The sequence below is a fragment of the Haliaeetus leucocephalus genome, unplaced genomic scaffold (genome assembly GCF_000737465.1).
Source record: "Haliaeetus leucocephalus isolate CR32 unplaced genomic scaffold, Haliaeetus_leucocephalus-4.0 Scaffold184, whole genome shotgun sequence".
Classification (NCBI taxonomy): Eukaryota; Metazoa; Chordata; class Aves; order Accipitriformes; family Accipitridae; genus Haliaeetus; species Haliaeetus leucocephalus.
Genome location: NW_010972620.1, coordinates 3,842,115 through 3,854,959, shown reverse-complemented (window position 1 = coordinate 3,854,959; position 12,845 = coordinate 3,842,115). Strand labels below are relative to the sequence as shown.

Sequence of the window (12,845 nt, the reverse complement as noted above, 5' to 3'; positions counted from 1 at the left end):
CATATATTTGCGAAGTGCAATCCATTTTTGCTATTATGCATAAATTAATCTTTTCTTGTTAGAGAGAGACAAGAGTAGTTAGGGTTGGACAAGATGACCTCCAGATGTCCCTTCCAACCTCAACTATTCTGTCATTCTGTTGAGTATACAGGTGTCTTGAATTAGGACTTATTTTTAACTCTTACCTTGAAATTAAGTTAGTAGAGACAGCCTTATGGATAAGCTGATGAATTGGCTGAGGATTTGGGGCAGTTTATTAAATAAAATATCAATATTATGTCTTAATTAAAAGTATTATGCAGAGGGAAAAAAGATTTGTATTCAAAATGCCTAACTTGGAAAGGAAGACCTCAGGTTTCAGGGAAAACCCCCCACCCCACCAAATCCAACAAAAAACCCAAGTAAAAATTCCTAAAAATTCCTTCACTGTTTACTCCTTTTCTTGTATACTAAGGTGCCAAAGGAATAACGTTATTCCTGGTTTTATGTCACTGTTTGACAAAATGGTTTCCTGTAGATTCTGTAAATTTTATACTGGCTATGTTGCATACGGTTTTGCAGTTAAATCTGTAAAAAAAAAAAAAGATTGAAATTTTTGACAAATCCTTCTTGTGTTTTGTGGCTACTGGTCCTATAGCTCCTATTTTTGTTTCTTTTAATCCAGATAAAACAAAGTAGAGCCTATTCTTGCACCTTCAGTCAATGATGTGTAATTATTTTAGACCTGTATCGTGTGCTGTTTTTTATATTCTGTTTGATTATTTTGCTTGCTTTAACCTGCATAGGATGAAATAATTTAGTGAGAGCATATCCCTTAACTATCTAAGAAATAGAGATTTAGTTTAGTTCTTTAAGCTCTTCCTGGGCTTGGTAGAGGGAAGTGACATATTCAAAGTACTGTTTGACCCACTCAAAGTTAGTTGTGTAGGACAGGTGGGGTGATTTGTGCTTTAGAGATGCATATTTTACTCTTCGCAACCGATAAGGGAATCTAGAGAAAGAGCTTAAATTCATCCTAGCTTTTAGGTGGCTGTGGTCTTCTGGGAGGGATCCACCTGCTGTGTATTTCAGTTCTGACTTCTGGTTTGTTGACAGTTTGACATATGTTTGAGATCCTGTTTTGTCTGTTTTATTTTTATAGTCGGTTAAAAACTACACCAAATGTCACGTGAGGAATGAACAGATCTGCAATAAACTGACCAGCTGCAAAAGCTGCTCGCTACATCTGAACTGCCAGTGGGACCAGCGGCAGCAGGAGTGCCAGGCACTACCTGGTAAGGGCTGTGGGGCAGCAATGCTGCTTTTTGTACTTGATTTCAAGACCGAGTCAATCTCTTCCATTGTTGCCAGAGAATCGTTGTTCAATGAGTAGACCTGGATTTGTTTCACTTTTGCTGACTCTCCCTGGCTGACTGCGCCTGTGCAGGTGAACACAGATGTGATTGCACCACTGATTGGTATGTCAATGCTACCTTTAATCCTGTTAGGGGAGATAATAACATTAGCAAAGGCATAATGGCATGTACCTCTGCACAAGCCAGGGACGAGTTCTAGCCTGTGGTGATCACTGAGTGCAGAGCTGAATTGCCATACCGAGTTCTTTACTGTTACATATTCACTGACGCTGTTACCTTTGCTAGCTGGGGTTTTAGCTTATAAATTATATTTCAAATGTATTTCAGTTTTCCTGTGCAGATAGGGCCCAGGATCTAGTTTCTTGATTGTCTAATAGCTGGTAATACTATGAAAGTGCCCTAACAGCGCATAGTAAAATGCTAATATAAAATATTCTCAGAAGGTGACTGTTAACATTCTGAAATAATATTTATTCTGTAATTAGTATTCATAACTACAAATATGCAGTTAGAGATCAGAAACTTTTCCATTTGATCCTTATGTCTAGATGAAGTTAATGAACACAGGTTTTTTTCAGACTTTATTCATTAAATAAATCAATTTATTCTGTGCAGTTTAAAACTGCATTTGTGTAATTTTATAAAGATTAACTATAACAGTTGCTCTGGATTACTTATCTTTTAATAGTTATCTGAATCTGAGTAATGCTGAAATATGTTGCAGAGGAAATATTTTCTCAGATGTTACCTGAATTTCCTATCATTCTGATTGCATTTGTATTTAGGCAAATATAAATGCAAAGATAGGATGATAAAGCAAAGATAGGGTCAAGTTGTGATCTCTTAATTTTAGGACAGTTGTTTTCAGATTTTGGAATTTATATAATTTTCAGGTGAAGTGATTGGTTAAAGCACTATTAATTATGTACATAATCTAATCTTTAATATTTAGTTGTTCTCAGATCTGAATACAGGGAAGAAATAGTGTCATAACAATAACGTTATGCTGAAATGTAGCATATACCTTATAAAATATTTTATAAGTTGTTAAAAATTTCTTTTTATAAAAACACATTATTCAATATGATAAAATTTAGAATTTAAATGACGAGAAAAGGGAAATTGAGTGTGGGATGTATTTTGACTTATGATCTCAGAAAGATAAAATTCAGACTTTGTTGGTTTTTTTTTTTTAAAGTTTTTTTCAACTCAGCTTTAATTGTGTGCTTTTTACACTAGCTCATCTGTGTGGGGAAGGATGGAGTCATATTGGAGATGCCTGTCTCCGCATAAATTCTAGTCGTGAAAGCTATGACAATGCCAAACTGTATTGCTACAATTTAAGTGGGAATCTTGCCTCATTAACAACCTCAAAAGAAGTGGAGTTTGTTCTGGATGAAATACAGAAATATACACTTCAGGTAACTCGAGTAAATGTAATTGATGCTTATGTGAATTAAATTTGCATTGAGAAATCTATTTTAGGGATTCATCCAAAGAGAGGAAAGTTTATGCCTTCAAAGAAATGTAGCGTGGTGCTAAAGACTGGTGTAAGTGGTGTGTAGGATATTAAGGAAATGTCATGTTTAAAGCTAATGACACAGCAGTTCCCAAGTGTTTCTCCTTACCAGATTTAACTGTTACAGGTTACTGTTTACTTTCAAGATGTGACTCAAGAGAACAGCTGGAACACTGATCTGGGAAATCCCAGCCCTTTTCAATACACTGTGACAGCAGGAATCAAAACAAGACAAAATATTTTTCACTGTAACAGAGAAAAAAATCCTGACTTTCACATCAGTATCCATAAAACTGCTCGTGGGAGTGTTTTTTGGGTGGTGAGTAGCTAGGCTGAGAGCAGTTGAGAACAGAGAGGTACTGAAGGTGTACACTTCTCTTCTCCAGAAAACCCTAGCTCCCTATGTAACTGGTATGTGGGATCAAAGGGTCACAGAGAAGCTGTACTAGTATGCAAAGCATGTGGAAATTCCCTGTACGGCAGCACCGGAATGAACCAGGAGCTAATTAGCTTTCTGTGATAATGGTGGGGGAGAGAGAGGGCTGAAAACTCTTACATGCCTCTGGCAAATATAGGAAGCTGCCATCAGAATATTCCTTAAAGTGATCCATATTAATTTGTTAACTGTGGGACAAGAAAAGGGAAGTTGAAGATTAATTACCTGTCCATGGGTGGTCAGGTTCAGGTTTTTTTAGCAGTTAAATGTCCAAATGCTGATTGCTGTGTTTAAACTGTTGGAAAGCCTACCCACATTGTTGGTACTCGTATATGGAATATATGTATGCTCAAAAGACGTCAAACCCAACAGTGTACACTCAGATGGGATGTCTTATCGGAATAAGATTCCGTGACAAGCAAATCAGTTCATCTTAGCAAAGGATATTTTTAAAAGTGTGTATTTTGGTTGGTAGAACACTTCTTTGTATAAAAATCCTAATTTTTAAGTAGCTTAGGATTTTACAGTTACAGGAAAATGAAAGATAATTATGAACTATAATTAAAGCTTATATCAAGCTAGTATGTGATTTGCTAAGCTGTTATGTTGCAGATGAATTGAGATGCATACAAAGGAAAGGGCAGTTAAGGATTGCCTTTGTGTGATACTAAATCTGAATGCAAGAGTTTAGGGATGTATACTGTGAATCAAAATATTCTTTATTATCCTTTTCAGTGTTCCATTTCAAGAAGGAGATGCAAACATAGGTTACGTACTTAAGTTTTTTGTTTTTTTTCCCAATAAATGTAGGATCTGGACAGCGCAAAATTTTTTTACTAGAAAGACATGTATTTTCTATTATTTGCTAATAGAGGACAGAGAAAAGTAATTCTTCTATGTCAGAACATCTCCCCTGATATTGTACTCACTGCAGCCTTGAAACACATTCTGTCTGTCTACTATTTGATATGAGATAATGTTGAAAATGTAATTGCAACCAAAATAAAAAAATCACAAATGGCAGTGATTTCTCTAGTTATTTATTTTGCTGCCTCTTCCCCGCCCCCTGCCCTGGTTCCTATTAAAATACTGCACAGGAGGCCTTCAAATCTAATAGTGTGTGATAGAGTATTGATATGACTGATATTACCTGACTGGCTCGAGGTGTAGATGAGAAATAGCTTTTTTTTTAGTGCTTGGAAGCTAGATTTTTCTTACATTTCAGTGTTTAGAACTTCTACAAGGTGACATCCTGCTGAGCATATCTTTATTTAAATGAAGTATGTCCTGAGCCAATGTGGTGATGTAAATTTGAGATACCTCACATACAGTTTATGTAATTGTAGACAAATGTATGCTTTTTAAAAGTATATCTTGGTTTAAACAATCATTTAGTTACCAGAATCTCTAATAAAATGCTACTATGACTTATCCTGGTGTTTTCAGTGGTATTTAGGAAAAAAAAAAAGATTTTCCTTTTTATCTGTCTGTCCAGTTACATTTTTTCTTTGTGAGACAGCCTAAATGTCTTATCAGGTGTGACAGAGGCTCTCTGAAACGTCTTGATTTTCTTTTGTCTGCCTTTTCCTCTCAAACTGCAATCATAATGATTTAAGGAGTGAGATTTCATTTTAGATAGCTTGTTTTTGTAACAGGTGGTGGTGTGGAGTTCACAAATGTAGTGTCGGAGCAACTGTAAGGTGAATACTGTGCCTTTAATCTGTATTATCAATGGTGGAGTTTGACTTGTGTGTTTAATATCAAAGGCTTTAAAATCTTTAGCCTATGTGAAACAAAAGCTTTCAGGATTAGTGAATGTATCAGAGCAACATTTGGAAATATGAATATGGATCTGGTTTTATCTCTACCTGATATACTGAGAAAAGAAAAAGAACTTTGGTAACTGTTGTGTATTTTACAGACTGTTAAAATAGTGTCAGTAAATACTACGGCCTGGAAAGACTTAAGAATTTTTTGTTGTTCATAGAAACAATGTGGGACTTTGTAGATTCTTTTTCTAATACACAAAGTGCTTGTTCTGGAACAAATTTAGGACAATTTCTTCATCATGTTTAGAATAATACGAAACATTGATGCTTTGGAAAGGTTCAGAGGGAGGAGGCTGCCGTTGTCTCCACACCCTGTCCAGACCCCGTTGTGTATCAATAAGTTCTCTTGATTCCAATACTAAATTGGAAATCAATAGATTGTCTCCTTTTAAAGGATAAGGTTCATTTGGTACTAAAGATAGGGACAAAACAAAGACCTTTGTAGTATAAAGTCAAAACACTGTTGAATTTGCAGATGTATTCTAAAACTATCACCAATAATTTAAAGTCTAATTTGTATTTTTCATTGAAAATAAAAGAAATTCTTTAAGAGAATATCAAAGTAAACACAATGGATAGACTGCAGATTCCTGTGATAAAGCTAAATGACACTTTATATTTTTTCTTATATGCTGTTTTATTGACCTAGTAAGCAAAATATTACAAAAGGGAAGATTCGAGTTTTTCTGCGAAGTAGATTAAACAGCAATATGAGGTTAATTAATTGTTCCTGCTAATATTCAAATGTTGTATATTCATTTAAAAATGCAATTAGTTCTCTTGGGAGTTTGCTCACAACTGTGGGATTTAACTAAAAATAATAATTTTCTTGTTAGCATGCAATAAATTCTGAGAAGATTTAGTTTTGGTGTAGTAAGCATAAACAAAGATGAGAACAGTTTTAAACAATGCCTTTCATTATATAAACTGTTTGCAACTTTTCCTTTAACCCACTGTTCTCAAGGCTAAGCATCCTTTATAGATTACACTTGAGTGTAGGTTGCAGTTAATTAGTGAGCTTTGCATTGCAAAGTTATTCCTTGTTGGCTCAAAGTATTCTCAGAGGGCTGAATGTTTTTCTGGTTTTATCATATGTTTGGTTGTAGTGAAGCTGACATCTACTTCTTTTCTGAATTAGTCTTTTTACTACAGTTTCTAGCAGTCCCACTTTACTATTGTGGGTCTGGAATTCTAATAAATTATTTCAGCACTTTGCCTGCATATTAGAGTCATGTTGACTGTCCATTAGTTCACCTCCAGTTTAACTGTCTTCCTACTTTCAGGAAGTGGGGAACTCAACTCACTTTGAATGCCTGAGAAGACAACCTGAATTTCCAAAAAAATTCTCCCCTATAAAGAGGAAGACTCAAGAGACTTGATCTAAACTAAAGTCCCACTGCAATACTAGTCATAATCTCTCTAGATGGAAATTGGGGAAGTTGTAGTCTTTTCAGTTTGCCAGATTTTATGTGTTGTTTTAACCAATGCCACAACAGCAAAATTTGAAGAGAGTGGGAGAAATAAGTGTTCTTATGACCTAACGCAGGACTCCTACTACTAATTATATCTAGATTTCATCATTTGTGTCTCATAGATACTGAGACACTTAAAAATCATGAAGCTTGCTTATAATGTGTCATTCGCTGGGTAAATATTTACAAAATATGAAATGTATGGGTATCTAGCATAGTTAGAATAGATGCATAGTTAAAGAATAGAAACCAAGCAATGAGGTAGTAAATAGAATGGATGGCTTCTCTTCATATAGCTCTTATTTTCAGTAAGCAGGTTTTTTTGTTCATAATGATGCAGAAGCAGCAAACTAACTGCAAGCCCTTCTCAAAACTGTGAATGTTGTGGAAATGTGAGCACTAAGGGGCCACTGTATTTTCAAAGTTTAATTGTATGTTTCTTCCTAGGGCAACTATTTTCCTAGAAATCAAGGAGTTCAAACAATTCCTGAAAAGTTTGTTGAAGTTTGGTGATAACATATTGTGATTCACACATTAGAAAATGAGTCAGAAGCATATCGTACACTTCCAGGACAATTTAAGATCCAAAATGAAGTGAATTTAAATAAAGGTGGGGATAAATTTCTGAAAGAGATACATAATTCCTTAGCAATTTGCATAATTAAGATATGTAGGAGAATTTTGAACCTCAGAAGTAATTGGCTATTCAGTAAAGGTAGACTTGCTCACTTCACTCATCTGCAAAGTATTCAGCCCTCATTAAATTAGTGCTGAGTCAGCAGTAGTGCCTGAAAAATGTATCATGACTATAAACGCTCACATTCACTGTAGATTTCAAAGCAACTTAGACTGACTTAAATTTTCTGAGTAAACAGTGGATTTAACATGAAGCACCAGCTCTCTAGTTAAGGTTACACAATTTTCCTTTCTAACATAGTTCCATAATTACTACTTAAAAGAAAATTAAAATTAGGTCATTTAGAATAAGAGAAGAGTACATTTTTGAAGTTAATAAATTCCTGTGATGGCTAAAACCTTGCCTTATGTTCAGTAAAATAGGCCTGTAGATGTCAGTACAGAATGATGTTCTATTGGTATGCATCATACCCTTGCAATTTTGCTCTTCTGTCAGATGAAAATAAAGCCCTGTCCAGCAATTTGTCTCAGAATTTAATAATTCCTAAATTTTTTCTAGCTTAACATAAAGGTTGATTTCTCACTTAAAAGGCTTTTTGGCAACTTGTTGTCACTGTTATAAAAGATTGTTCTATAAAAACAGATAAACCGTGACTAGCTGCATTTCAAGCATGGGTATATGGCTTCTAAGATGGGCTGTGAGCTTTAAAAACTGGCCTAGAAAGAAATATATGAGAAGAGAAACACATTCTAGAGAATGGTTCTAAATTTTAAATAGTGTAGTGGGACAAAGCTATAGAATAGTTTCTAAGATATATTTGGTTGCATTCTCCAGTGCAATGTTAGTAAAGGCACATTACAAGCTTTCCTAAGATGGATTTGACCACCTGCTGTGTATTGCATTGCTTTGTTTTACTGTAAAATTTTACTTTGATCATTTCTGGGTATTTCCCCTCCCTGCCGATAACTTAGAATGCTATTGAGTAAGCTTGGTTATTGTTGATGTTGTTTTGACATGAATTGTATACAGTGTGTAATGGCAGTTTTTATATATATACCTTGGAGCCTGAGTTTTTTAAAAAACTCTCTACTGAAACATTTGAATGTATACATAATTTTTCAGAATATGGTGAGTGATAGTATTCCGGAAAAAATTGTTTCAATTTGAACAGCCAGAATATGAGCAGTGGTATTCTATAATCATGTTTAAGCAAATTCTGTCCTAAACATGTTGAATAAAAATAGAAAAATAGTAGATTGGAATTCATATTTGCTCCTATGAGCTACTGTTTCCTCCCTATCCTTTCCTCTTCCCACATGAAGGAAAAATTATTAAGGCAAAGTTACATGAACTTTGCCATTTCACATAGAAATCTATAGTGTAATTCAAATAATTCCTAAATCCTATCAAGAATAATTATCTGTATTATTTAGTCAAAAAGCTATCATTTGTTTTGGTGACTTTTTGTGGATGTATCATGATGTAGATGAAATGTAGCTTTTAGCTCTTAATGATTTTAAATGGGAACAAAAATGTTCAATGCTGATGTCCAAAGTAATGATAAATCATTATTTTAAAAGATAATGACATTTAAAAGTTAAAAAAATTTAGAGGCATAAATAGAAGATCATTCCCTAGATACAGTTGAGAATCTTGGTTAAGAGATTAAAATTTAAGATTACGATTCAAAGCAATGGTTAGTCTCATGTCTATGCAAAACAGAAGCTTTTCCATTACTTATTAATAGCAGTAGTAGCAGGTAATAAGGCTTCAGTATAAGGGAAGTGAAGATATCAAATAAAGAAGTATTTTGATAGCTAATGTATAAAAATATGAAGTGCTGTGATTTTAATTACTAAATTTTTCCAACTGTTAAGATATTTTCTTTTGCTTGATTAAAAAAAATACCTTATTAAAACAAACATGCCAATTAATTTCTGCTAGCTAGAAAATGATTTCAATTTAAATAATTTTAGGACTTATAATGTCAACAAAGAAGTAGGAGATATTGCCTGTCTTATTTTTCCATATTCATGGAAGAGTGGTAGAGCTGAATATTAATAGAACATGAGTAATACATTTTCCTTGTGGCCTTTTTGGATGCACTGTGTCACTGGAAATTCACTCGTCTGTCTCTGTATGTTTGTGCATATGTGTATGTAACATCTGAAGGGGCATCCCTTTTACAATACCTCTCTGTGAGACTGAAATCTTTATGAATAGCAACGTCTACTTCCACCCTGCATGCCCGCTACTGCTTTGTTAATCAAGAGACGAGAGGGCAGAATGACCACAATTTTTACCAAGTTTCTAGGTACTAGCAGCTGTAAAATGGAGCTGTACCATTTGTTTGGCTTCTAAATGAGAGAAGGTAGCTATAGTCCCAAGCTGGACTAGATTGTCCAGTCTTTTCTTGAAACCTAGAGCGTGGCAGAGTGTACTTTGCATTAAGGAACTCTTACACCCTCTCTAGAGAGAGCAAATGCTCCCTTCCTTTTCTATTTCAGAGCAATGAAGGAGAAGGTAGTTCTGAATAAAAGCTTTAGATTCTAGCAAAAGCTATCAGCCTTGCTGAAATTGGACAGATTCTGCTACGAAGCAAGAGCTGGTGTGGGTCCTGCTGAGCTTAGACAGGGAAGGTCTCCAGATGACCTTGTTGCTTCCTTACCAGTGCAACACATGATGGTCATGCATTAGGCATTAAAGGAAAAATTCTAGTAATGGTAGGAACCACGTGGTTTTGGAGTTCCTATTCACTTCTGTCCCCAGTGGACTGGCAACTCCAGCAAGTGTGGACTACTTTAAAGCACCCAGGAAAACTGTGACAAACATCAGATACTATAATAGTCAGCTTGAAGAACTGTGATAGGCACAGTCAAATCACTTGGAAAAAGTTTCAGTACATGTCCACTCACCTGTTTTCTGGCTCCTTAGTAACAAGCTAAGCAGCAGGATGGCCCTGCTGTGCTGAGGCAAAGGTGTCTTGAATAAGAACGATTTCCTGAACTAGGTCATGTCATTGTTTACTGACAAGCTCTTGCATGTGTATGTGGTCACATGTGTATGTGGTCACATGTAGGTTGGAGTTTTTCCTCCTTCCTTAAATAGAAAAGGAACTGATTCTGACCAAGTTGCAGGTTCCTCTTCAACTCTGAATCTGAACAACTTACGAAGTGCTAAATACAGTGAGGACTGGAGAGATTTCTTGGTTGTGTTTTTTGGACATCTTGAAAGTATACATTCATCAAGACCTTGAGAAAGAAGGAATAAGTCTTCAGAACTCTCTGAGGAGTAACTTTCTTCCCACTTACACATTGAGCAAAGATCATCTGACCTTCTAATAAAGAAGCTGGTACTCTTGAGAAGAAAAAATTAGACATATTTGGGACTGTTTTCATGTCAGCAAGTGTTTTTCTGAAGTGAAGATTCGATTTGTATTGTGTTTTTCACCCACCTGGTTTGATAACAATATTTTTCAAGAGGCCTGGAAACTCGAATCTTACATCAGTGAGTTCTGGGTGCAGAGAACAGGCAGTCTGGTTTCCTTCCTGTCTGAGCCTCTTCAGAAACATCTTTAGCAAGTTACTCAAAGTAAAGGAATCGGTTTCCTACATTCATTTTGCATTAAATGTAACAACCATAGAGTTCAAGTGAAGGGTGTTCAACTCTCATTATTTCTTAAGCCTGAAGAAGAAACTGGACTGGCATCCTCATTCAGCACCTTTGAAGTCCCTCAGTTGCTTCAAGTACTTCGAGACTCCCAGCTATTATGCCTGAACCTTTCATCAGTTTGAGAGATAAGGACTAAATTTATGCTTTTTTTGTGAAGAAATTAGTTTGATAGTCACAGCACACTGGTGGCTGCAGGTGTCATGGGTGGAACTTCCTGAATTCTCTATTCACTATTTGTTTTCTTCTGTTGGCTTTCATGCAGTGCAGCAGCAGTCATTTTTTTCTGATAAGCTTTGGTGATATCAACACACAATCTCTGCTATTGCCAGCAGTCTTCAGCTGTAGTCCACCACATCACAGAGTTAATGCCACATAATTGAATATGTGCTTTAAGCATGTCCTTGGAGCATTTTGGTGGCCTACTTCTCAGCTATTTACCATATTTTAATCAGACATTAAAAAAATGTTTTGGATAATCTGTTTTTGGCATCCTAACAACATGCCCAGAGAAGCATAAGTGAGCCTGCAAGGCAGTAGCTTTGATGGTGCGTATTTGATAGCATGCTAATCAGCGCTCAGGTCTGTACTTTGTTGTGTTACACTAGCAAAGAGCCAAAGATGGTACATAGGGAATTTGAGATATCTGACATGATGATTATAAGTTGTCCAGATACTACAGCTGTTAAGAATGATGGTGACTACGATATGTGTTGCTTTTGCTAGAAGTCTTTCAGTTCAGGGGTGCTGCTTTTATCTCCCAAGGCTGCTCTGGCTTTTGTGATCATCCTTGGGACTTCGCTATCATTAAAGGGGTTCTGAGACACTCTGCTGCTCAAATAGAAGAATTTCTCTCCAAATGTCACTGCTGCACCATCAGTTTTCATTATTGGCCTGACATACTTTCACTATAGCTGGGATAGGTTCTCTGTTTTCTATATACTGAAGCTGAGGCCAAATTATTTGGCACTGCAATTGAAATAGTCAGTAATATGTTGAAGGTTCTCTTGGCTGGAATTCCTCAGCCCCAAAGTAGGCATTTAGGGTTGTTTTAGGCCTGTGTTTGTCAGCAATTTATCCTGCCTAAGTCCCTGACATTTTTTATACATGCCTGGTGTGCACGCTTAGTGTTCTACAGCAAGATGTCTAGAGTCATGCATAAATATCTACGGTTTTCTGATGCGTGTGGACCACACACATATACAGCAATCTAGGAGACTAAATAACAAATAAGACAACGGATGTACTATCTACCATTTTCCAGATGCCCAAGTTCCACTTTTATGGCTTGCATCGTGTTCTTTCTAGTATGCAGAACCTGGGAGCTCTCACAGACACCTGGAAATTTGGTCACCTGGGGTAGCAATGAAGTTATGAAGTAAATACAGAAGACAGAAGAATGGGTGGTGGCATTTTTGCTGGATGTTCTTGTTGGTGTTTGATAATCTCCCAGAGTACATCACTGCTTAAGGAATGGAACATTTCTTAGTTGTTTTCTGGTTTATTTAAGTTTGTTCTTGCATCTGTAAGTCTGTTAGATGCTGTAGCAATTCTTGTTTGATCATGCTCCTAACTGATAGGACAGAAGAAGGAGAGATCATAAGGAGTACATTTTAGGGAGGTCAGGAATACTGACCTAATATCTACCTACTGATTTTTTAAAAAAGTAATTACCAGTGGTATTTCTGAAGAAAAGTTAATAATCATATTTCAGTTTGATCTAACGAGGCAGGGGAAAAAGAGGAATTCTCTGATCAGGTGTAGATTTAAGAGGTCCGAAAGATTTTCAGCCATGGATTAAACCTGAGTGGCCAAAGAAAGACGTGAGATCAAAGATGAAAGATCTCTCTGAGAGATGATGGCAGTGACTTGGTTCACCTGTGAAGTACCACATAGGTCTTGAATTGTGGCAGGGGCCCTTTTGGGAT

General features: G+C 36.0%; 1 protein-coding gene across 1 annotated transcript in view; it reads left to right on the top strand.

Annotated features, from left to right (window-relative positions):
- The window catches only part of ATRNL1 (attractin-like 1), a 536,085-nt gene that overhangs the window by 116,959 nt on the left and 406,281 nt on the right, over positions 1-12,845 (top strand). Inside the window, exons 14-15 of the mRNA XM_010564713.1 lie at positions 1,142-1,274; positions 2,595-2,776. Of these exons, the coding sequence (XP_010563015.1) occupies positions 1,142-1,274; positions 2,595-2,776 (315 nt within the window). The remainder of the gene's footprint in view (positions 1-1,141; positions 1,275-2,594; positions 2,777-12,845) is intronic.